The sequence below is a fragment of the Phoca vitulina genome, unplaced genomic scaffold (assembly GCF_004348235.1).
Source record: "Phoca vitulina isolate PV1807 unplaced genomic scaffold, GSC_HSeal_1.0 scaffold12, whole genome shotgun sequence".
In the NCBI taxonomy this organism is placed as follows: domain Eukaryota; kingdom Metazoa; phylum Chordata; class Mammalia; order Carnivora; family Phocidae; genus Phoca; species Phoca vitulina.
Window position 1 is genome coordinate 818,620 of NW_022589715.1, and position 25,005 is coordinate 843,624.

Below are 25,005 nucleotides of genomic sequence, written 5' to 3' on the forward strand. Positions count from 1 at the left end.
TGAGCAGATGTCACATCAGATGAAGGCCAGGCCACACTTGTCACTCATTCTAATTATTAATGCCTTTTGCTCATTCACAAAATCAAGGCATAAATCACAGCCAACAAGGGCACTTTGTTTTGATAATTGCTCTGGCTGGAGGATGAATAGTTTTCCTGAACTGTTTTATCTCCCTTTTCACCAGAGATTGAATTTCACTTTTACTCATATGGGGGCCATCAGTTGAATTTATCCAACAGTTATAGAGTACCTGCTGTGTGCTGGGCAATGGTACACCAGAGGAGTCAGAGACAGAACGTAACGTCCAGGGAGCTTATAGCCTGATAGTACAGATCCACACGAAGAGAATATTTTAGTAAGCTAGAGTAGGTGCTAAGATGGAATGACATACAGATTCCAAATTCTATCTGGCCATCATATTGCGAGCTAAGTATTTCTCCCTCTGCTGTCCTTCTCTAAAGCAGTAGTCCACTCAGTTTGTATCTTGTCCAGACTTTTTTTTCTGAGATCTCTAGGATCTCCTCCCATAATTCTCCACACTTTCATAAAAAAACTGATGATTGGTTGAAATTAGCTTATGTGGAAAAATTTAACTTTAACTTTGTAATAATCAGAAGTTTTCCCCTTTGACTTCACTTCCTCTAGTCCTCTCGACTCAGTTACATGATCACTTATTCAACAGTTGACAACAGCAGTTCTTCTGTGGGAGGAACTATACACAGTTGACCAATGTGATTATTTATAGAAAATTTTAATGTCCCTAAAAGCTGTTTCTGTTCACTTCTGTCTTTCTAGCAGTGAAACCTCAAGCATCGTACTTTCTAATTGAGTTTTCCAGTAAAGGGAGTTGAGAAAGAACACAAACATTAGTTCAGGGCTCACTGTGTGCCTGACAAAAAGCTAGGGACATTTCACATCTCGTTCTTGTAGGTAACGACAGATGAAGAACAGACTTTCAAGGTATTAGTCAACTTTCTCGGAGTCATACATTTTGTCAGCAGAACTAGCATTTGAACTGCCTTTCTGACTAAAGGCACCTAAGTGCTTGCAGGGATGCTGGGCAGGAAAAAGCGCAGTTGATGTCCACTGTAGGGTGGAAGTTTAACACTCTAAATCTGACATTGCAATAAGTATTTTGTTTGGCTTCTCTTAAAGAATCGAACAATGTGGGGGTGCCTGGGCGGCTAAGTTGGTTAAGCATCTGCCTTGGGCTCAGGTCGTGATCCCAGGGTCCTGGGATCAAGCCCCAAGTTGGTCTCCCTGATCGGCGGGGAGTCCACTTCTCCCTCTGCCTCTCACTCGTGCTCTCTCTCTCTCAAATAAATAAATAAATATTAAAAAAAAAAAAAAAAGGAAACAAACAATGTGGAAACACGACTACCTGGCTGGCGTTCAGCAGTGGCTCCTTCTTTTATGGGCTCACTCCCCAGCCTGCTTCATTCATTCTCAATAATTGGCAAGAATCTCTGGGCATTTGAGTGTGGGACCCTTCCTCTAAGCAGTGTGGGTTACCAGTGCAGTTATCAGCAAGTGGGTCATTAGTTCAGCCATAACTGTAGGTTCTACGTAAGCCTCTGTTGACGTCATTTTAAACTGAGATTCGCTGTGTGTAATTATTGCCACAAAATTGTATTAAGAATAATAATTAGTTGTGGGGCACCTGGGTGGCTCAGATGGTTAAGCGTCTGCCTTCGGCTCAGGTCATGATCCCAGGGTCTTGGGATCGAGTCCCGCATTGGGCTCCCTGCTCCTTGGGAGCCTGCTTCTCCCTCTGCCTCTGTCTTTCTGTCTCTCATGAATAAATAAATAAAATCTTTAAAAAAAAAAAAGAATAATAATTAGTTGTTTGCAATTATAGAATAAAACAGATTGTTGTAACAGCCTAGATATGTATGTGTATCTGGGTAGAGGGATAGTCTTTGGGTTTTGCAGCTGACAGGATTCTTGCAATCAACCCAGTTTAATTGTAGCCAGTTGCCCATTTAAGTATGCCTTTTTGTGTTTGGGAATGTAGTTTTATTCTTTTTTTTTTTTTTTTTTTTCAAGTAGGCTCCATGTCCAGTGTGGAGTCCAGCATGGGGCCCGAACTCACAACCCTGAGACCAAGACCTGAGCAGAAATCAAGAGTCAGACACTTAACTGACTGAGCCACTCACGCGCCCTGTTTTATCATTTTTAATAGATATTTACATGACAAATTTCTTGTATTCTATAAAAACGTGCATCTGTATTTTCCCATAAGGAAGTAGCAACCCATAGCCAGAAATACCAAACCTTTTGCATTCTGTGAAGATTTCTGGCCACCCACATTTTGATATTGCAAAATGGATATTATAAGCCCTTGTGCTTTATTTATGTTCACTGGGCATATCTTTTATAGTTCTTTATTTGATAATAAATTACATAAATTGAGTGGCTAAGTGGAGGAGGGAGGAGCATATAGAGCATTTTGGAGAGAGTGAAGAAGAAGACTGAGGAATGCAGGGTGACTAATTGAAGAAAGGAAATATATTACCTACAAGCTTTGCCCTTGGGAAAGATCATTCTGTTGGCAGGATGAAGAGGTATAAGATCTCAAGGAGAAAGAACCATTTATCTAACAAAAAAATAGGGGATAGGAATTTGAGGAAAGAAGAGGCCAGTACGGACCAAACAAGATCACTGCTCTTGTGTTTCTTAACTTCTTCAGGAAGCTGCCCCATTCTGGCTCTGCAGACCCATGTTCTGGTGAAAAAAGTACCCAGAATCAATATTGTTTGGTAACAAGAGGTTGCATACCACCCACTCTCTATGTTCCTTATTCTTGTAAGAGTGTAGATAGATATGAGTTGGTGAAAGAAGTATTTGAAATCCTCAGTACCTTAGCGTTTCCAAATGTGAAGGTTTTCCTGATTATTATTTAATCTTTCATTTGTTGTATTTGTCTTCTTTGCAAGGTTGCCAACACTAGGTCTGTGTTGTGTCTTTGGACTCTGGTGATCTCTGCGGTCTATATTACAGTGCAGTTAGAAGTAGAATAAATATTTGTAGAATGGTAGTTTTAGATCATGTAGGTGTTTAAAGGGTATGACTTGATGTTCTGAATCTTAGATCCTGTTTTTTGTATAGGATACCTGTGGAGTATAGTACATCCTTATAATCCTTTTTATTTCTTTTTTTTTTTTTAAAGATTTTATTTATTTATCCATGAGAGACAGAGAGAGAGAGAGAGAGAGGGAGGCAGAGGGAGAAGCAGGCTCCCCAACGGGCAGGGAGCCCGATGTGGGACCCGATCCCAGGACCCTGGGATCATGACCTGAGCCGAAGGCAGATGCTTAACCATCTGAGCCACCCAGGCGCCCCAATCCTTTTTATTTCTATAAGGTTGGTAGTAATTTCTCATCTTTCATTTCTGATTTTAGTAATTTCAGTCCAAAGAACCAACTTTTGGTTTGTTTCTTTATTTATTTACACTAATCTTTATTATATCCTTTCTTCTGCTTCTTTGGGTTGGGTTTACTTTTTTTTTTTCCCCTAGTTTCTTATGGTGAAAGATTAGATGATTGCTTCGAGATCTTTTTTCTTTTTCAGAATAGGGATTTACAGCTATAATTTCCCTCTAAACACTGTTTTCACTGTATCCCATAACTTTTGGCATATCATGTTGTTTTCATTTATCTCGAAGTGTTTTAAATTTCGCAGTGATTTCTTTTTTGACCTGTTGGTTATTTAGGGCTGTGTTATTTAATTTCCATGAATTTGTAAATTTCCTAAATATCTTTTTGTTACTGATTTCTAATTTCATCCCATCGTAGTTGGAAAACATACTAAGTATGACTTCAGTCCTTTCAAATTCCCAGTTACTTGTTTTACAGACTAACATGTAGAATATCCTGGAGAGTGTTCTATGTGTATGCTGCTGCTGTTGGGTGGAGGGTTCTTTAGATGTCTTTTAGGCTTAGTTGGTTTATAGCATTGTTCAAGTCTTCTATTTCTGTCTTCTGTCTAGCTGTTCAATCTGTTATCCAAAGTTGGAAAGTGAAGTCTTCAAATATTATTGATGAATTGTGTATTTGTCCCTTTAGATATGTCAGTTTTTGCTTCATGTAATTTGGGGCTCTGTTGTTAGGTGAATATATACTTATAAATATGTCTTCTTGATGGATTGAATGTTTATCATTAAAATATCCTTTCTTTGTCCTACTAACAATTTTTGTCTTAAGGCAAATTTTGCCTAATATTAATAAAGCCACTCCAGCTCTCTCTTGGTTACTGTGTACATGATCTTCCTTCCTTCCTCCCTTCCTCCCTTTCTCTCTTCCTTTTTCTTTCTTTCTTTCTTTCTTTCTTTCTTTCTTTCTTTCTTTCTTTCTTTCTTTCTTTCTTTCTTTCTTTCTTTCTTTCTTCTTTTTATTTTCAGCCTTTTTGTGTGTCTGAATCTAAAATGTGTCTCTTGTAGACAGCATTTAGTCAGATCATTTTTTTATCCTTTCTGCCAATCTCTGCCTTTGATTGTTGTATTTAATCCTTTTACATTTAATTTAATTACTGATAATGTAGTATGTTGTTAGTCATTTTGTTATTTTCTATATGTCTTATGTCTTTTCTCTTTCCCTATTACAATCTGCCTTCTTTTTGGCTAAATGGATATTTTCTACTGTGTCATTTTAATTCCCTTGTCATTTTCACTTTTTTTTTTTTTTTTAAAGATTTTATTTATTTGACAGAGAGAGACACAGCGAGAGAGGGAACACAAGCAGGGGGAGTGGGAGAGGGAGAAGCAGACTTCCTGCTGAGCAGGGAGCCGGATGCGGGGCTCGATTCCAGGACTCTGGGATCATGACCTGAGCTGAAGGCAGACGCTTAATGACTGAGCCACCCAGGCACGCCCCCCCCCTTTTTTTTTTTTAGATTTTATTTTTAAGTAATCTCTACATCCAGTGTGGGGCTTGAACTCACAACCCCAAGGTCAAGGCATGCTCTACTGACTGAGCTAGCCAGGCACCACTACTTTTTCTTTTTTTTTTTTAGTTATTTCCTTAGTCCTTGTACTAGGGATCATTTAAAACAGTATGTTTTAAGTGCCTATTAAGCCCATCATCTGGGAATCTTCAGTGAGTTTCTAGTGATCGCTTTTTAATTTTTTTCTTATATAATGGCCATACTTTCTTGCTTCTTTGCATATTTTTATAAATTGTTGAAAATTGGACATTTTAAATAATATAATGTGACAGCCCTGGAAATCAGGTTGTTATTGCTGTTTGTGATTTTTTTGTTTGTTTGTTTATTGATATTTCTTGATAATTCTGTAAAATCTATATTCTTTGTCCTGTGCAGCCACTGAAGTCTCAGGGTGGTTAGCTTAATGGTCACCTAATGATTGGACATAAAATTCCTTGAATGCCTGAATCAACAAGTCTCCCAGTCTTTGCTGATGGGCTGTGTGTGTGTGTGTGTGTGTGTGAGCATGCTTCCAACACTGAGGCAAGCAGTTAACAGCCCTGTCTTAGCTTTCACTGACTGCTGGTGCAAAGCCTCGAGGTCAGCCTGAGGTGAGAGCTTAGGGCCTTCTCGGGTCTCTTCTGAGCATGTGCAGCACCCTACACATGCATGGCGTTCTGGATTCCCATGAATATGTTGGAGCCTTTCAAAGCCCTTATGTATATCTCCCTCCCTTTTTTCACTTTTAAGTTTTTGGTTAGCCTATTGTTTGTCCCACATGTTATTTACTACTTCAGACAGCTGCAAAATTAGCCAGTTGTAATTGTTTTTGACAAAGGCTTTTCACTGGGCAAACTCAGAGGTAGGTTCAATACAGACAGCCTTGCAAGGGGATTCTTCCAGGAAACCACCAGCCAGGTCAGATAATGACAGTTTTTTTGAAATGAGACTTTAGAGGACCTCTAAACCCACTGTGTTCCTTCTGGTGGCTGCCAGGCTGCTAATCACCATGATTGCCTGCTGTTGGTTTTCTTTTTTTTTTTTTTAAGATTTTATTTATTTATTTGACCCAGAGAGAGCACAAGTAGGCAGAGTGGCAGGCAGAGGGAGAGGGAGAAGCAGGCTCTCTGCTGAGCAGGGAGCCGGACGTGGGGCTCGATCCCAGGACCCTAGGATCATGACCTGAGCCGAAGGCAGCCGCTTAACCGACTGAGCCACTCAGGCGCCCCAGCCTGCTGTTGGTTTTCAAGGCTACTACAGAGTTGGAGAAAATGGAATAGGAATGGTGCAAGTTAAAATCACACAAAGCTTGTTTTTCTTACCAAGATATCACTTTTTTTTTTTTTTTAATAAACATTCTCTGGATTATTTCAAGTTTTTGGTTAATTTCCAGGATTATGAAAAAGTTGATTCTAATACCTTCTGCCAGTCTTCTCGTTGCTTTTATGGAGTAAGGAGTTTTCAGAGGTTCTTAGGCCACCATTTTTGCTGATGCCCACCTGTGGAATATAGGAAAAGTATGGAACCTGAAATTAAGGTCCCATTTTCCAACTTAGTATTTCTTGGTTTTGGGATGACCAGTTGACCAAGGAATCTAAACTTCTATTTCTTCGTATTAAAAACGGACATATTAATATCCACCTCTCAGACTTACTATAGGGATTAAGTGAGATAATACATTTAATGCATATTGGATAAAAACTAATCTGTAAATCATTATCAAATGGGAGGACACATAAGGAGTTTAAAAGGCAAAAAATGAAAAAAAATTGTATCATTCAGGTTTTGTTGGTGGAAGCAGAGGCACTTTGAGTAGTTTTGGGATGCCATCAAGGGGCTTACTAAAGGAATTAGATCTTATACAAATGTGCGGAGAGCTGGAGAAATGAAGGTGTGGAAGAGGGAGTAGAAGGATCAGGGAAAGAAATCATTTCCCAGTCCGCTTGAAGCACTGGCACAGTGGAGAAGTCAGAACTTACCAGGGCATCTGAGAAGCCGAGTCCTTCCAGCCATTGAAATGGGAGCATGAAGGAGGAATTTGTGGAGAGATCTGTGGAAAGCTGTTGTCTGTATGTAGCTCCCAGCCCTGGGGGTCCCCAGTGAAACGTCTGATGGTGGTCCCGGGGCTGCTTTTGGTTGGCAGGGTCCACAATCAGAAGCATAAGCTGGATACATAGAGCAAAGGCCAAGCTGGAATCTGCGGGACTTCTCTGCGTCTTGTGTGACACCATACTTAACCACGGCCACCTTCCAAGGGTAAAGGCTGTTGCTTTACTTCTGCCTTTCAGATCCCCAACAAATTCCCCCCTGACCAACTGTAATGCAAAATCTGAAGGGAAAGGGATTTTTGGAAACATAGTTTCCCCCTGAGGCAAGTTGACATAGCGGTACATATGACTTACTAGGCCTGCCATGGGATCTGCTGACTCCCATAAACCCACTGACTCATCATGGTGATGTTCTGGGTCCCAGAGGAATAGCATTAACTAAGAACTTACCAACCCTGAAAAGACAGTTATTTCTTTTCCCCCAGGAAAGAATTACCTGGCAAATGTTAAAGTTTAAGTCTTTGGGGGAAGACAAGGGAAGAATTATGGTATATGATATTTATGTTATAGTGGGGTCCTTCCTCACCAGTATGGGCTTGCCCCTTCCTTCTTTTCTCCCTCCCTCCCTCCCTCCCTTCTTTCCTTCCTTCCTTCCTTCCTTCCTAATTTTTTTTAAGAGGTTCTGACTCTGAAATCACTCAAGGATTTTTCTCCCAATTGGGTGAGAAAGAGTGTTTTGTTTTTTTTTTTAAGATTTTATTTATTTGCGAGAGAGAGAATGAGAGACAGAGAGCATGAGAGGGAGGAGGGTCAGAGGGAGAAGCAGACTCCCCGCCGAGCAGGGAGCCTGATGTGGGACTCGATCCTGGGACTCGAGGATCATGACCTGAGCTGAAGGCAGTTGCTTAACCAATTGAGCCACCCAGGCGCCCGAGAAAGAGTGTTTTAGAATGGTGACTCGGGTCAGACGTGTGGTCTCCAAACCTAGATTTTTTTTTTTTTTTATGTTATATAGATCAAGTTTGGACTTAGTTGACTGTACATATAATTTGGTCCTAAGGCTTCTTCGTCAGTCAGCCACCGCCTAAGATCCATTCTTGTTGCACTGTTTTAATTATTACTCTGGCTATGACTATTGCAAATAACTATGCTCATCTTGCTTCCAGGGATTAAGTGCTATCAGCTAGTCTCTGTTACTTTGAATTCTAATAATCCCCACTGAAATCAGGAAGCTCATTTCAACTGAGGGACCTCCAAGTTTTTCCCTCAGCTTACACAGGACATCTACTATATAGCACTTTTCAGGAATGCTTATACTCCCATATACAATGTATTTCTCAAAGCCAATATGAAAGGAATATCCCCTGGGCCCTCTTGGAGGTTATTGGGATGGGTGAACAAGTTGTAAATAATAAATTGACAACAGCCTTTTCTTCCTAAGTTGTTGGATTCTTTCCTCCACATCACACTGAGGAATTTCTGGCATCTCAACTTAGTTTTGGCCACATTTGAGTCCAGGTTTTAGTCAGGCAATTGAGCAAATAATTTAGAACCATCCTTAGCTGCTTGAGTTAGCCCTGTGAATCAAAAATTTCTGATTAGTACCTAGATTGATTAAAATCGTGATCCACAGTTTGTCTATGTACTATCATCCTTAGAATCTCTTTTTCCCCATGGTCCAAGATTTTCCCCTCTAGAAAGTAATAAAATCTTGTGGTTCTCTTTGTGTTTAAGTCTACTTACATGTATGGTGGCAATAAGGGATGGAAGGGGCAGGTATAAGGAGAATTGGCATTCTTTCGCTGGGTACCTCCCTGAGGTGCAGTCAGTCATTGTATTGTCTTTAAGCAAAGTAGCAGAGTCTTAACAGATAGGGGAGGATCGCTTCACTGGTATAGGAAACTCAGTAGGGTTTGGAGATTTCTATTATCTGACTCATCCCAAATGTCCTTAGTTAAATTCTTGGGTCTTTCTCTTTCATGATCGATGCCCTCTTCTCCTGACCAAGACGAAGTAAGTAGTACTAGAGTAACCCTCATGTTTTAAACAACCATTGCAGTTACTATTGCTGTGAACCACATCACATCAAAACTTAGTGGCTGAAAACAACAGCAATCATTTATTTCTCTTTCATTGTTTCTATGGAACAGAAATTTAGGAAGGGCTTGACTGAGCCACTTGTGACGTGAAAAAGGTGAGGGGATACAATATTAATTCTAAATGAACTTTGACAAATAGCAGATGTGCATGATTAGCACCAGAGCAGTCACTCAGAAATAATCAAATGATGTGTAGCTAAAAGGCAATAGAGGAAGAAAAATGAATAACTGAAACATTTGATTAACCCCATACCTTAACTTGCACATAGATCTAGTGAAACTGACTTTGTCCTATATTGTCATTCAGCAGTCATGCAGGAGCAATATCTACATCTGAGTTTTGGCTATACTAGGTGGGCAGGTAGAAGGGAAAAGAAGTTCCTTTAGGCAATCATAGAAATTCCTTGGTTCTCTGACCTTGAGGATTTAAAATACTGAATGTCGTTTTCTTTCTTTGCGCTGTTCGGTGAACTTAGAGGCAGCCAACCCACCTCACAGTCTGGTATCCTCAGTGTCCTATCACTTAATTCACAGAGCCTTACATTAGGTAGGTGCTTTATTCTAAGTTCCCACAGGTGATAATTTAAGAAATTCTTTCATTGCTGGATATCACGACTACCAGTGTTACACCCTCACATGATCACTGGCTCCTCATGTCTTCAGGTCCAACTAGATCAGATAGCTCATCACAAATTTTTATTTTCTGCAGGGGTAACCTTCAGAATTTCTGGGAGGGTGTGGGTATCAAGTTTCAATGCCATATCGCCAGGAGAAATGCCTTCACCTACACTGTAAGATCATTTCAGCAAAATTCCTGCTGTGGCTCCAGTCTGTTACACATAATTTGGATGGATACTGTAGGCATGTATGTAAATATACATGTGTTGGGTACTTATCTAGATGACCTTACAGAGTTATGGTTAGATACATTAACAACTCTTGTGTCATCTGTTATAGAGGAATTACATGGATTTTATTTGAAAATTTCATGTGTATTTTGGCTATTTGGGATTTAGAACTCTTTTTCCTTAGAAACTGTTTTATAAATTCTGATTGCATTTTCAGACTAGGCCTAAAAAGCCTACATAACCCATAACCTCTGCAGAAATGCAGAGGATCCAGCATCCAAAGACACTTTTAGAAGCACAACTGTCTTTTTTTTTTAATTTAAATTTTAGTTAACATACAGTGCAATATACCTTCTTTTAAAAAGATTTTGCAAAAATTGGACTGCTTAAGAATTCTAGCTATGTGCAACCTAAAGCAGATCAACTATATAGACTTTACGATTGCCAGGTATGTAAATGAAGGCGTCTAAAGTATCATGTTAACTACCGTAGGATGGCTTCCTGGCGGTCTACATCCATTGTGGCCGTGGCTGTCTTGGCATCTTTGGTGACTCCACTGCTGTTTCTAGGAAAGTGTTTGTGTGTGAGCATGGAAAGTAGAGCTGCTAGCATGCTTTTGAAACTGATCAGAACCAAGGGGTAAGGGGCATGGAGGGGGGGAAAGCAGGGTAGTAGGGGAAGCAAGTCCAGAATTAGCTTAGCTGATGAGGTGAATCTGAATTGTGGACCTTTGCGAATCATACCCAAGCTTGTGCCGTGTACTGAAGATGGTCTTTAATTTCTAAAGTGAATGGACTGTCTGGAAGCAGATGGGCCTCATGTTGGCAAATTTTATCTATGAGAAAAAGCAATGACTATGAAGTTGTACCCCCCTCCTTCTTCTATAAATGTTTCAGCAATCCCAGGCTCCCTGAGCATGCCATTTTAGAAAAGGAAAGACCAAACAAACAAACAAACAAACAATAAATAAATAAATAAAATTAAAAAGGAAAAACTTACTTTTCCTTGCCATTGGATAGAGGTGAACTCAAGATGCCACTCTCACTGTCACAATGGTGACAATTGGAGTGGGAGCAAATGGGGAACTCCGTGAGTCCTCCCAGTATCGTGCAGTAAGCTTCTCCTTGGTGCCTTTCTTTCCTGGAGGATTCCAGATGCCAGTAAAGCAGCATTCGCCTCTTCTTGTTCCTCTCTTTCACCTGTACCATATTTGTTTTCTGTTGGTTTTCTCTTATTCAGCCTTGTGTCTCAGATGCTGGAAATAAGCGGGTCATCTCAAACTTTGAAAAGAAACATTTGGATCCTGTGGGATAAAGATGCATATGTGCTAAAAAAAAAAAAAAGAAAGAAAAAGTAGCTGTTTGTCACTATAAGCTATAGCTATAAGCTGTCAGTTATTTCTGTTATTTCTAGGCAGAAGAAATCCTTAGGCAAGAGCTGGAGAAAAAAGAAACGCCGAGTTTGTACTGCTTGCTTGGAGACGTCCTTCGAGACCACTCTTGCTATGACCGGGCCTGGGAGCTGTCCCGCCACCGCAGCGCTCGGGCCCAGCGCTCCAAAGGCCTCCTTCATCTGCGGAACAAGGAGTTCAGAGAATGCGTGGAGTGCTTTGAGCGCTCGGTGAAAATCAATCCCATGCAGGTGAGACAATTCAGAAAGCCCCATCCGCGCCAGGCACTTAGCTCTGCTTTGCTTTGGTTTCTTACTGAATGAGTACCTGCCTGGTGAGCTTCTCTTTGCAAGCTGAGAGCCTCTGCCGATCACTGCTTCTTGCTCGTCATCGAAAGCATTGGCTTTCTCTTAGGCACTTTCTGTTGTGTTTCTGTTATTGACTTTTCTGTTTTATTTTGTTATTTCTTTCCTTTAACTGTCCTTAAGACACATGCAGCTATGACAGTTAGGTTCCGTTTTCAGCAGCTATGTTAGGAGGAAATGAATGGGAGTCTGACTTACAGCCTCTGTAGGACTGGGGCAGGGGGTTGTGGAAATCAATAATGAAAGCAAAGCTCATATAAACAGGGTGACATCTAGAATGGATTATTGATCATTTAAGAAAAAGTATATTTACATATACAAAAATATTTTTAAATGTTTAAAAAATTTTTAAGGTTTGAAAACATAATACAAAAAGAGTCTGGATCTTTAAAATATGTGACAAGTCAATCTACAGGAGAGGACCTAATTTTGAGGGGGAAGAAATTGACCTTACTTTGTACTTAATAATAGTTGGTAAAATGATTTTATTCTCAGAAATGGTCATTGTTTTTTTAAGCCATCCTTTCTTTATGACTGCTTTCCTATTTCACCAGATGCACACATTACTGTCAACCATGGGTCCTGACAGACATGCAGACTGAATTGGTAGAATTCTGGTTAAAATACTAATTTGTAATCAGCTCCTACTGTTTACTGAGCACTTACTGTATGCCAGATACCTTGCTGGGCATTTTGCCAGTATTTGAACTCAAGACAGTCTGACCAGAGAGCCTGTATGCTTTTTTTTTTAGAAATTGTGGTAAAAAGCTCATAACATGAAATTTACCATCTTCATCATTTCTAAGTGTACAGTTCCGTAGCGTTAGTTGCATTCCCATTGTTGTGCAACCATCACCATCTGCCATCTCTACACCTTTTTTTATCCCGTAAAACTAAAACTTTGTATGCATTGAACGGTAGCTCCCTATTCTCCCCTTTCTTTAGTCCCTGGCAACCATCCTACTTTCTGTCTCTGTGAATCTGGCTACTGTAAGTACCTCAGATGAGTAGAGTATTTGTCTCTTTGTGACTAGCTTATTCCACCAGCAGAATGTCAATGTTGTAGCATGTGTCAGAATTTCCTTCCTTTTTAAGGCTGCATAATATTCCATGGTAATGGATGTACCACCTTTTGTTTATCTGTCTGTGGTTGAACACTGGGTTGCTTCTACCTCTTGGCTCTTACGAATAGTGCTGCTATGAACAGGTGTGGGCAGAGATGACCATTTTTGAACTGGGTAGATTTGGGGCATATCTTTTATATTGAAAAAAATTAGAAGTACATCTTTGAGCTAATTGCTTTCTTCACTCTGGATAATGAATACAGTGAGAACCTTCCAAATCAGCTGGCTGGTAAGAGATCCGGGGAAGAGATGAGCAGCAGAAATTAACAGATGCATTCGGCAGCAAGGATGTTTAAAGTATACTTAGAGCTGGTTTTTATTGACCGCTTGCTCTAAGTCAGTGGTTGTCAGGTGGGGCGGATTCTGCCCTGCAGGGGCATTTGGCGCTTTGGGGGCGGGGGCGCGGCTGTGGGGTCTACTACTGCCATCTAGTGGGTGGAGTCCAGGGCTGCTGCTACACATCCCATAATGCACAGGAGAGCCCCTAAGATCAAGAATTATCCAGCCTAAAATGTCAGTATTGCCAAGATTGACAAACCCTGCACTAATGTGATTATCCCTAGGCTTTTTTTTTTTTTTGTCCCAGTAGAAAACAGAACTCAATATTGTGTTGTCAAAATTTTACTTTTACTTTTAGGAAAATTGTATCCTCTCCTTGTTTATCTTAGTACCCCTGCCTAAAATTTGCCTACCCACAGCTGCCCTAAAGGAGTGAAAAACAAACTCCCTCTTAGCCTCCGTAGTGTAAGTTAAATCAGGGCCATGTTTGTCACGAACATGGATTACTCTCCCAAGCACACAGTCTCTTCCCAACAGACTGGCATTCACATTTTCCTTGTTTTCTTCCTGCCTCACGGGCTCCTCCTCCTCAGTCTTGGCGGGTTCCTAGGCTTAGTCCTTGGACCTTGTCTCTGTCTACGCTGACTCCCTGGACTTCATCTGCTCCCATAGGTTCGATACTGTCTATACACCAATAACTCCCCAACGTGGGTTTTAGCCCCATTTTCTCCCCTGAACTCTAGTCCTCTGTGTCTGACTGCTCCCTCAGTCTCCCCATGCGTTACTCCAACTTAATATCTCCAGTGTCTGAGATACTGTTCTCCTCCTCCTAAAGACTTTGGTCCCCATGGTTATCCCCATCCTAAATTACCCTGACTGGCCTTCCTGCCTCTGTCCGTATTCCCATCTGCCTCTTCTCAGTGACCATCCCAGTGGGTCCTTTCAAATGTGAGTCAGATGTGTCGTTCGTTCCTCTGCTCCATTCCCTAGTGATAACAGCCCAGATCCCTGAAAGGCCGGCAGGGCTTCTCCCAGCCTAGCTCCTCCCATTACCCTCCCCGCCTCACTCACCCCACATTAGCCTCTTTGTTCTTCCCTGAATATTCTAGACACGTTCCTGCCTCAGGGTTTTAGAACTTGCTCTCCCTCTGCCCAGAATGTTCTTCCAGATATTTGCATACCTCACTCCCTTGTCTCATTCAAGTCGTTGCTCAAATGTCACTTGTTCAGCGGGGCCTTCCACGATCGTTCTGTGTAAAATCACAGCCCACTTTCCACCTCTCCCTTATACTCCTTACTTTCTTTCCCTGCTTTTTCTCCAGAGCACTTAGCACCTTCTAATATTTTTACAGCTTACTTTGAAAAAAGAATTCTATTTCTCCTTCCCTAGAATGTAAGTCCTATGAAGGCAGGTATATTTTCCTGGTGCCTGTAACAGTGCCTAGCACCTCCTGGGATTCAATAAATATTTGCTGAGTGAGCAAATACATAATATCTTTAACCAGTTAGTCAATCAAATATACATACTAATTGTCTGCTCTGCACATAGCATCAAAACAGTAGCAGCAGATTGCCAGAGAGGCTGGTTTATACCCTCTGGTACAATCCAGTGACGCGAACGTGGCGAAGAGTATGAGGCATCAAAGAAATAGCCAGTGAGTTATTTGTGAAGCACTAGTTATATAGACGTCAAAGAGGTAGTAGAGATAGAATGGTAGATAATGAAGGTAGGATGTTGCATTTGGCTTCGGAGGACAGTACTTGAATAGGCCAGGAGGGCCGTGGTTGAGGGCATCCCAGGCAGGTGGACAGTATGAGCAAAGCCCTGGAAACAGAAAGAGAAGGGTGTGTGTGTGTGTGTGTGTGTGTGTGTGTGTGTGTTGGGAACAGAGGAGTTAGCGAATAGGCTAGTTTTGCAGAGTAGAAGGGAATAGGGCAGTTTCAGTGGGAAATCTGGACTGGAGCCAGATTATAGACGGTCTTAAATGTGAGGCTAAGCTCTTTGGCTTTTTATTTGACGGATAGGGAGCCATTGAAGGGCTGATTTGTGTTTGGCTTTGTTCTGAATGAAGGAATGTGGTTTGCATGGAGGTAATTTAGGCTTATTGTCCTGGCAACATTGTGGCCGTGTGAGATACTAGATGTGGGCAGGTTTGGGAGGCCAGCACTAGTCTAGCGTGACAGTTATTGGTGTGGCAGGGGCAAGAGGAGAACGGGATGGATTTGAGGGAATCTGCAAGGGAGGACTTGACAGGGCTTGATGGTCTCATTATATAATTTTGAATTAATTACTTAGCAAGGCAAAGAAATGACAGTTGCTCAAAGCAACATCACAATACAAACAGATGTGATGCGAGGATATTTCGTAGTTTGTCATCTGGATCCAGTGGAGGCAGGCTGTGAGCCAGGCCCAAGTGTGCAGCCACTTGATGCCACGTACAGAACTGCTGCAAGATGCACGCTTGGACTCGGTAGGCATGAGAACCCGGGATCTGAGTTTGAACTATGTCTGGAGAAGGCGAGCTCCTACATGCTGTCGTCTCCGTTAAGTTCCGGAATAGAAGGAAAATAGAAGAACGGAATTTAATAGAGAAAGGAATTTAAAGAAATTTATTCTCTTCTTTCAGACATTTCCGAACAGTTAGGTTTAATCACAAAATTTAGGCAAAATGACAGTGATACTTGAATGGCTTTTGTGCATTGCAATGATTTTCTGAAACCACATTGGTATAAAAATAGGAGTGTTTGGTTTTATACAGGGAGGGTCTGCAAAACCAAATGCGCTGTCTGCGGTACATTTGTTAGAGAACCAGAAGATGTGTGTACCATTTCCATGTGTGCTTTCGAGATGCCGGCTGTTGTCCACTCATTCCTACCTGTTTCATTTTCCCAAGAAACTTCTGAAACAACTAAAATTCATCCTTACACTTGAGTTTGTGGGCTGTTGGAAGCTGAAGAAAGTGGGAGGAAATGGTAGCCAAACCTCCCAAGCAGGGTCTCACAGTGTCAGGACCAGAAGTAAAACAGAAATCCTTATGTCTACTTACTATTCCCATTGTCCCCTACTCTTATGTAAAAAATAAAACAAGGAAATTGCTCAGATATCAAACCAGTATGTGTAGCTCTGAAAAAGGAAGATATCACTTCCTATTATTTTTTCCACCCTCTCCCAGTACACACACTATATTCCTTTTCTTTTGTCAGTCCCTCCCCAGCACGTACCCCCCTACCCCCCATTTATTTTCCTGAACTCTCCTCCTTATTGAACTGGTCACCCACCTTTGTAAGGTTATATGATGTTACTGCAGTGATTATATCCAGAGACATGCCTAGGTGGAAGGGCTATCTATCGTCAAGAGGAGGTGGGTGGTCACCACGACTGACGGGGTCAGGGAAGCCTGTGCTGGAGATGGTGCAGGGCTTAGCTCAAGTGTGCCCCAAATGGGGGAAGGTGAGTAGATGTTCAGAAGGGCAACTGGCTTCCCAGGGAGAAGAGCGCGAAGAAAGCCGTGAATTTGAGTGTTCGTTAAACATAAATGGTTTATGTTTGTTATTCTGGTAACATTTAGCGTTTGTCTCAAGATTTTTCATTTTTAAATGAAGTTTTGTTCTCTGTGACAATAGTTGTACTTCAAAAAATATACCCTTAAAAAATGGTAGGCAAGCATGCTTCCCATGGGTATACGAGAGAGGGAATATAGTAGAGTGTTTAAGGTTCTGTAGCCCTAACACCCGGGCTTGAGTACCAGTTACACCATAATTGCTGGAGCGCCTTTAGGCAAGTGGCTTAATAGTCTCTAAACCTCAGTTTCCTCACCTGAAAAATGGAGGAAATAATAGGACCTACCTCGTAGGGTTGATGTGAGGATTAAATAAGACAGTTAATACAAAATGCACATTGCCTGACACATAGTGAGTTATCAAGAATTGTTACGGTGGTGCCTGCCTTGCTCAGTCGGAAGAGTATGTGACTCTTGATCTCGGGGTTGTAAGTTTGAGCCCCAAGTTGGGTGTAGAGATTACTTAAAAATAAAATTTTTAAGAGCGAGAAAATAAAATGAAGTATTATTAATTGTTGCATAAAAAGCAGTTGGAGTGGGTTTTCACAGACATCCACTTTGTACTTCCATCTTCTGCCATAGTCTCGTCTATATTCTATTTAAAGCCTGTGCAGTGGACAGAGCTCCCACGTACAGTGCTAAAATCTGAACAATGACCAGTAACAGCCTATTTCTTTTTTTCCAACCCTTTGCTGACACAACTTGCTGACGTTACCCTTTCAAGGACAGCGTGCAGGATGCTTGCTGATATAACCTCCTGTGCTTGCTCAGAGGTGCTGAGAACGGTCACCTCCTTCAGGTCCTGGGTGGTGGTAGGAGAAATACTGGAACCAGTGTCTTTACTGGAACCCTGGCATATACCAGACGTTTGTGCCAAGCTGCGGCCCGCACGAGGCATGACGTTACCTGACTACCAGTTGGCAGGATTAGTGGGAAATATGGGGAATCATAGGCTAGACGTCTGGGGAGCAGAGCAGAGCAGGCCTAAATAAAGCATGTGGGGAACAGTCTGAATTCTCTTGCTACAGTGGTTTGATCACTTATTGTATGGCCTAAATGTACCACTATTTTTACGTAATGTGGCTTGGTAACTTTTTGTATAGTTTATAATAAACCCTTTGGCAGCATTCATTTTCAAAAAGCAAACAAACCAAAAAAGTGTGTTTTTAGAGGACAGTAAGGAACTCAATTCTCATTTGTCAAGAGAGCTAATGAACTTGCACAAAATGTAGTTAACATTTACCCTCCACCTCACGGGCCATGGTGATACCACTGACTATGTGAAAACCAGAAGACCTGTCTGTTGAAGAAACATTAGCATTTATGTCAAAAGTTAGTACTTTTTGTTTTTTTAAAGAAGTCATGTCCAAAGATGACGATTTAGTATGCGGCTATAGGAGATGCGTTTTCATGTCATTCTATGAGGCTTGACTTTTTATCTAGAGCAAATGAAAATGAGCACAAATGGTTTACAGGATTGGTCCATACCATATTTTCTTGTATGTGTATGAAAAGTTGAGATCATAGGTGTTAATGTGCTAGCTTGTTTAACAGAACTAGTTCAGTACCAGTTGAATTTACCAGTTCAGTATCAGTGACATTAGATGCTTCCAACAGAAAATTTGTTAATTCTGTTCTCATAATGGTTTAATTTTTTTCACCCAGTTAATGGATTCAAAATAAAATTTTAGGAAATTAATTCTCCCAAAGGTGAAACATCTGACATTATTCTGAATGCTGTTATAAGTTTAGTTAACAAGTTAAACATAACAGATAAAAGTATTACTTTTTTTAGTGGTGATAATAAGGATATAAATTTTGGTAAAACAAGGCAACATGGTAAAAAGAATGCTTTTTCTGAATTTAAAAAACCTGTGGAGCGTGAATGTACTTGGATTTGGTTGTAGTGGTAGACATATTATGTCCAAACAGGCTTCTACTAATGGATATAAAAACTGGCTCTTGTCATTTACAAATATTTTCATATACACTGTTTGGGTAATTGAATTATAAGATTCTTGTGACATGTCTGATGTTGAATTAAAATTTGTATAGTGTGGCAGTATATACTTTTCTGTTTCTGCCCATCATCAAGTGGACTTTAAAAATGTTTGAGTTTTTGAAGAATTATTTTATAAATCAATTTAAGTGTCCTACAATGATATGAACTTTTTTTTTTTTTTTTTTTTTTTTTTAAAGATTTTATTTATTTATTCATGAGAGACAGAGAGAGAGACAGAGGCAGAGGGAGAAGCAGGCTCCCCGCGGAGCAGGGAGCCCGATGCGGGACTCGATCCCAGGACCCTGGGATCATGACCTGAGCCGAAGGCAGACGCTTAACCGACTGAGCCACCCAGGCGTCCCTGATATGAACTTTTTAAGAAAAAAGAGTCTTTTGCATTTTGGCTGCATTGTGTTCATAATCAATTGGAAATCTTTTATGTACTCAATTAGTGGAGTTCCAAAAAAACTTCAGCTTTTTAAAAAAAAGTTTTTAGCAAATTGTAATTATTGAAGACAACACTTTCAAACAGGGAGACATTGAAATTTTCCATAAAAAGGAATAATGAGAGCTCAAATGATAGACAGGATTTAATTTTAAAATGTAAAATTAACTTTTTTTTTTTTTTAATTTTATTTATTCATTTGAGACACAGAGATACAGAGAGAGAGAGAGAGCATGAGCAGGGAGAGAGGCAGAGGGAGAGGGAGAAGCAGGCTCCCCGCTGAGCCAGGAGCCCGATGTAGGGCTCGATCCCAGGACCCCAGGATCATGACCTGAGCCGAAGGCAGACCATCTGAGCCACCCAGGCGCCCCGTAAAATTAACTTTTGAATATCTTTCTGTATTAGTCTGCTAGGGCTGCCATAACAAAATGCTACAGACTCAGTGGTTTAAATGACAAATTTATTTTCTCACAATTCCAGGAGGTAACAGTCCAAGATCAGGGTGCCTTCAGGGTTGGTTTCTGGTGAGGTCACTCTTCCTGGCGTTTGGATGACAGGGCTTTTCCTCTGTGTGCCTACAGTTCTCTTCTTATAAGGACACCACCAGTCCTATCAGATTAGGGCCCCACCCCTATGACCTCATTTCATTTTCATTATTTCGTTAAAGGTCCTTTCTCCAAGCATAGTCACACTGGGGGTTGAGTTTCAACATTTGAATTTTAGGGGTTTAATTTAGTTTATAACATCCACTTAGGAGGAATCTTTTCTTTGTAACCTTTTATTAAGCAAATTTCAATTACATAAAATATACAATAGCAGAGAGACTACTATAATGAGCCCCTTCCCACATGCGTCAACCAGCTTCAACAGTTACTAATGCATGGCTGATCTTATTTCATCAATATTTCCCTGACTCTACCCTATATTATTTTGAAACAAATCCAATATATCAAATCATTTAATTTTTAAAATGTTTGAGTATGTATCTCTGAAGAAATGACTTTAAAAAGTAACCATAATGGGGCGCCTGGGTGGCTCAGTCGGTTAAGCATCTGCCTTCAGATTAGGTCATGATCTCAGGGTCCTGGGATCGAGCCCCACATTGGGCTCCCTGCTCAATGGGGAGTCTGCTTCTCCCTCTCCCTCTGCCCCTCCCCTCTGCTCGTGCTCTCTCTCTCTCTCTCTCTCAAATAAATAAATTAAAAATCTTTAAAAAACAGTAATCATGATACCATTGTACTTAAAACATCAGTAATAATTTGTAGGAAACTTTTTTTTTTTTAAGAGGGGTTGGGGGGAAGGGCAGAGGGAGAGAGAGAGAATCCCAAGCAGACTCCACGCTCACACGGAGCCCGATGCCAGACTTGATCTCATTACCTGAGCCGAAATCAAGAATCGGACACTTAACCAACTGAGCCACCCAGGTGCCCCTGCAGAAAACTTGTATTGAGCTTCTGATTTTAATTGAATACATTTATATTTTATACTAGAATTAGGCCTATAATTTAGTAGTCTCTAAATTTGGTGAAACTTACAAAGAATTATAAATAGAGACAACTTATTTGATGAATTTTGTCTCATTAAAAATATTTGTTCAGGGCACATGGATGGCTCAGTTGGTTAAGCATCTGACTCTTGATCTCAGCTCAAGGTCCTACTTAAAAAAAAAATTGGGTCCTACTTAAAAAAAATTGGGTCACCCAGGTGGCCCATTCGTCTAGGCATCTGCCTTCGGCTCAGGTCATGATCCCAGGGTCCTGGGACTGAGTCCTGCATCAGGCTCCCTGCTCAGTGTGGAGCCTGCTTCTCCCTCTGCCTGCCCCTCCCATGCTTGTGCTCTCTCTCTGTCTCTGTCAATAAATAAATACAATCAATTTTAAAAAAAAGAACCACAAAACTCCCCTTCACTTTCAAAAATGTTGCAGTTTGAACAATATATCACATGGCTTCCTAACTTAGCATTATCGAGAACCTACCATGTACAGACACGGATGTGGGAATGAATTTGGCTGTGTCATTCTATCAGCAGAGAGCAGAGAGTTTCCACCAGGGAGTGATATGGGTAGAGCTGTCTGTGAAGGGACCTACATGCCTTTCTTCAGGATTATCCAACCCTGTAGATGTGGATGTCTCTTGTGGTTTTGAATAAAAGAGTGATATGACAAAAATGGTATTATAGGAAGTTTAAATAAGGAATGAATGTTATGGATGAGTAGGCAGTGGCTTTAGCAGTGAGGGTGGAAAGATAGAACAGGTTGAAGCCTCATTACAAGGGGAAATCTTCTGGGACTTAATCATTTGGACTGGCAGGATAGAGGGAGAGCTTGGAATCCGAGAGGATGCCAGTTTTCTCAATTGTTTGGTGAAAAAGGAAGATGTCCCTGTTGATAAAATATAGAGAATTCAAGAAGAAGGGAAAATATCTTTTACAGGAGGAGGTGATGTGATTTTGGATATTGAATATGAAGGCATGTCGCTATATCTAAGCAGAGAGGGCCGATCGTCCATTGGACGTAAGAGCCTGACAGTAGGAAGGCCAAAATTGAGCTTGCAGATTTGGGGCTTTTTTGTGGAAGTAAGATGAAGCCATGCAAGTGAATGAATTCTTGACACAAAATCTTGGAAGAGAACACTGAGCAAAATCCTGACAGGTAGAAGAAATAGCACCAGTGAAAAAAAATTCAAACAAAATACCCCAGAGTCTTGGTCAGAAGGGTAGGGATTCATGGAAACTAAAGGAACAACAAGTATTAGTGAGTAATGTCACATGTAGTGATGAAGTCCAGAGAGGGCCAAGAAGAGGTCACTGGATTTGGAGCTCACTAATGACCTTCAGAACCAGCTTCAGAAGGTTTAGAGTGGGTGGCATGTGAGGACAAGGATATGGCATCTGTAGACTGTTCATATTGGGAGCATGTCAAAGAGATGAGATTCAAAATGTCATGTACAAGGGGCAGAAGAGGCAGGTAAATCTTTGCAAGATACTGGAGACCATGGTTGAGGGCAGTGGATAAAGGAGAAAGTGAATCCAGCGGATGGAGGAGAGATTGAATGTTATATAGAGAGGGAAAGATAATTAGGGAAGATCATTCTAGGGAAGAGTGAAATGAGAAGAGATGAAGGTATTAGCTCTGGAAAAGGAATAATATTTCTAATGAGACTGGAAAGAAGATGAGAGCATTACTATTATAATAGCAATTTCTATTTATTAACTATCTTCTATAGTCTAAGCTAGAATGTAAGTGTAAACCATTTTGAGGTATTGAGGGGGCTATGGAAGAATTGTGTTAAGACATGGCCTCTTGCCCTCCTGTGGTTTCTATGGGCTAAATGAGGAGAGGAGGCAGAAATAACTGTATGTGGCCAGGGAGTAGAGTAAATAGACAGCATGCTTTGGATGCCTAGTGATGGCAGTATGAATGAGGATGTGAACAGTCAGTAAAGGCCTGATGTGGATGTTCTGAACTAGGAAGAATGGTTGGGATTTGGATGGGAGGAAAAAGTTGGGAAAACATGTTTCAGGAAAGGAGACTAGCAGATGCAAAAACCAACCATATAGCCAACAAAGATTTCTTGATAACTATTGGTTTCCACTGTTTATTTTTTATTTAGTTATAATAATAATAGTAGCAGCTCACATTGAGTATTTACTAGGTGCCAGTCTAAGCATTTTGCATATATTTTTAATCCTCACCACAACCCTTGAGGTACTTACTGTTTTTACCCTCATTTTACAGGTAAGGAAACAGAAGGTTAAGTAATTTGTACCAGTTCCCAAAGCTTATGATGGGGGAGCTGGGATTTGAACCTGGACTTTCTGGTTCCAGAGTGCTTGCTCTTAACCTCTTCCTTCTTGCCTCTAGAGGACATTGTCTTATATTCGGAAGTAATGGTGGATTTGGTTGAGGTCTAGTTAGAAGTTATGAGGGGTGCCCGCGTGGCTCAGTAAGTTAAGCGTCCGACTCTTGGTTTTGGCTCAGGTCATGGTCTCAGGGTCATGAGATCGAGCCCCTCATTGGGTCCTACGCTCAGCGTAGTCTGCCTGAGATTCTCTCTCTCCCTCTGACCTGCCCCCGTTCACGTTCTCTCTCCCTCTCTCTAAAATTAAATAAATAAATAAAATCTCAAATTTAAATAAATAAATAAAATCTAAAATAAAATCTTAAAAAAGAAGTTATAGAAAGTTTTGAACACAAAACTGTCATATTTGAATTTTTTTCTTCCTTGAATGAAGAACCACTGGGGTTTTCATCAGGAGCAAAGAGAAGTTATAACTTGGGTATTTTGGAATGATCGAGCACGTGACAGCAAGTGACTCTGCAGGACTGGGGAATTTTAGAGGATCTGAGGCAGCCCTTCCCAGCCCATTCTGTACAGAAGACCACACTTCTGTGACACAATACTCTGATAGAATTGTTAATTATCTTCGGAACTTGTGCTCCTTCTTGATCTGTAGCGGTTAATTTTCGATGTCATCGTAGTTTTTGAAAGAAGAAAGTGTTTTTTTTGGAAATGGAGTTAAAGAGTTTCTGTTGTGAACTGGTATTAGCTGTGGTGGAAAGACTCGTGGAATTGGAGCTTACATTCCGATGGAGAAGACAGAATGAACATATGTGAATAATATGTAGAGAAAAAAGAGATGCTTTTCCTTTTTGTTCTTCCTCTCTCATATTGGTAAGCAATAAAAAATGAAACTCTTAGAGTCTCCCTTGCATAACTGCCAGGAAACACAAGCACTGCAGTTAACATCTGGGCTGTAGCTGTGACTCCAGGATGGTGGGGAGGGCAGAAGACTTGCTGCCCCGAACCTGATACCGAATCCTAGAGGCCGCAAGGAACATAATGCAGGTCAGTCACCTCATCTTTCTGAGCTTCAATTTCCCTATTTGTAAAGCGGAGATTATAATACCTGTCTCAGCATGCCGCTGGGGACATTAGAGCCGATGTGTGCACAGTGTCTAGATGTTTCCAGGTCCATAGTCAGTTCTCAGTCATAGATGGTACACCGTGGGCTTTATCTCTCTTCCCTATTGCTGTGCGGTAATAATGGTGGAAGGAAATCATCGTTTCCCATTATCTGTAGCCTAGAAATAGGGAGATACATCCAGCAGGAGAGTCTCACATGCAGATGGCATGTGAATGCTTGTACGACCTCACATTGTGTATTCTCTGGAAAGAGTGGGCAAAGGTAAGAACGAGTGGTAACCAAATCGAGGAAAAGAGGAAGAGGAGGGCATTAAACAATTAATAGCCTGTCTAGTAAAAGAGAAAAAGTCTGTGTAAAGTTTAACTGCTCCTGTAGTTTAAACAAGACACTGTAATAGAGGACACTCTTCCTTCAGAGAGAGAAGCTGGCAGCTGAGGACTTTTGTTTCCTTAGGGAGGAGAACTGCATGTTCAGTAAATGAGAAATTTGGTTATGAAAGAATTTTGAAAGAATATGAGCCCCAAGCATCACTTCAGGAAAAACTGTTACCAAAGACCATTGGTATCGCTCTTGGATTTGTCTTGGGTCATTTCCTGTTTAAGGAAGCCACATTCAACAACTTATCTGCGTTTGGGGTCATGGGAATGAGTCAGGGATGTGAGAAGAGGGGATGGAGAGTGCAATGTGGCTTTTAGGATTCGTTCTAATGTGTTGAACGTTATACGTGATATCAGAACAATTCAGACAGATATCTTATTTCAGAGGCAAATTAGCAAAAGTGTGAAGCTGCTGATCATTCATTCTGCAGAAACTTTGAGGAGGAAGGAAATTTGAGTAGTAGTAGACTCATCATTTAAGAAAGAAAATTGTAATATATAAGCAAATGGTACCTATTGCAGATGTGCTTTAAGACTTGTAAAAATTAACTTTTTAATTGTAAAAATAATCCATGCCCATTGCCTAGTGGTGCTTAGTGTATGTTAGCCTTCAGAGTAGCA

The 25,005-nt window shown here is 40.8% G+C and overlaps 1 protein-coding gene across 2 annotated transcripts in view; it reads left to right on the forward strand.

Moving 5' to 3' along the window:
* The window catches only part of TTC27 (tetratricopeptide repeat domain 27), a 170,124-nt gene that overhangs the window by 106,549 nt on the left and 38,570 nt on the right, over nucleotides 1–25,005 (forward strand). For both annotated transcript variants that reach the window (XM_032410263.1, XM_032410264.1), the window contains one exon: nucleotides 11,329–11,556. In XM_032410263.1, coding sequence (XP_032266154.1) covers nucleotides 11,329–11,556 — 228 coding nt within the window. The remainder of the gene's footprint in view (nucleotides 1–11,328; nucleotides 11,557–25,005) is intronic.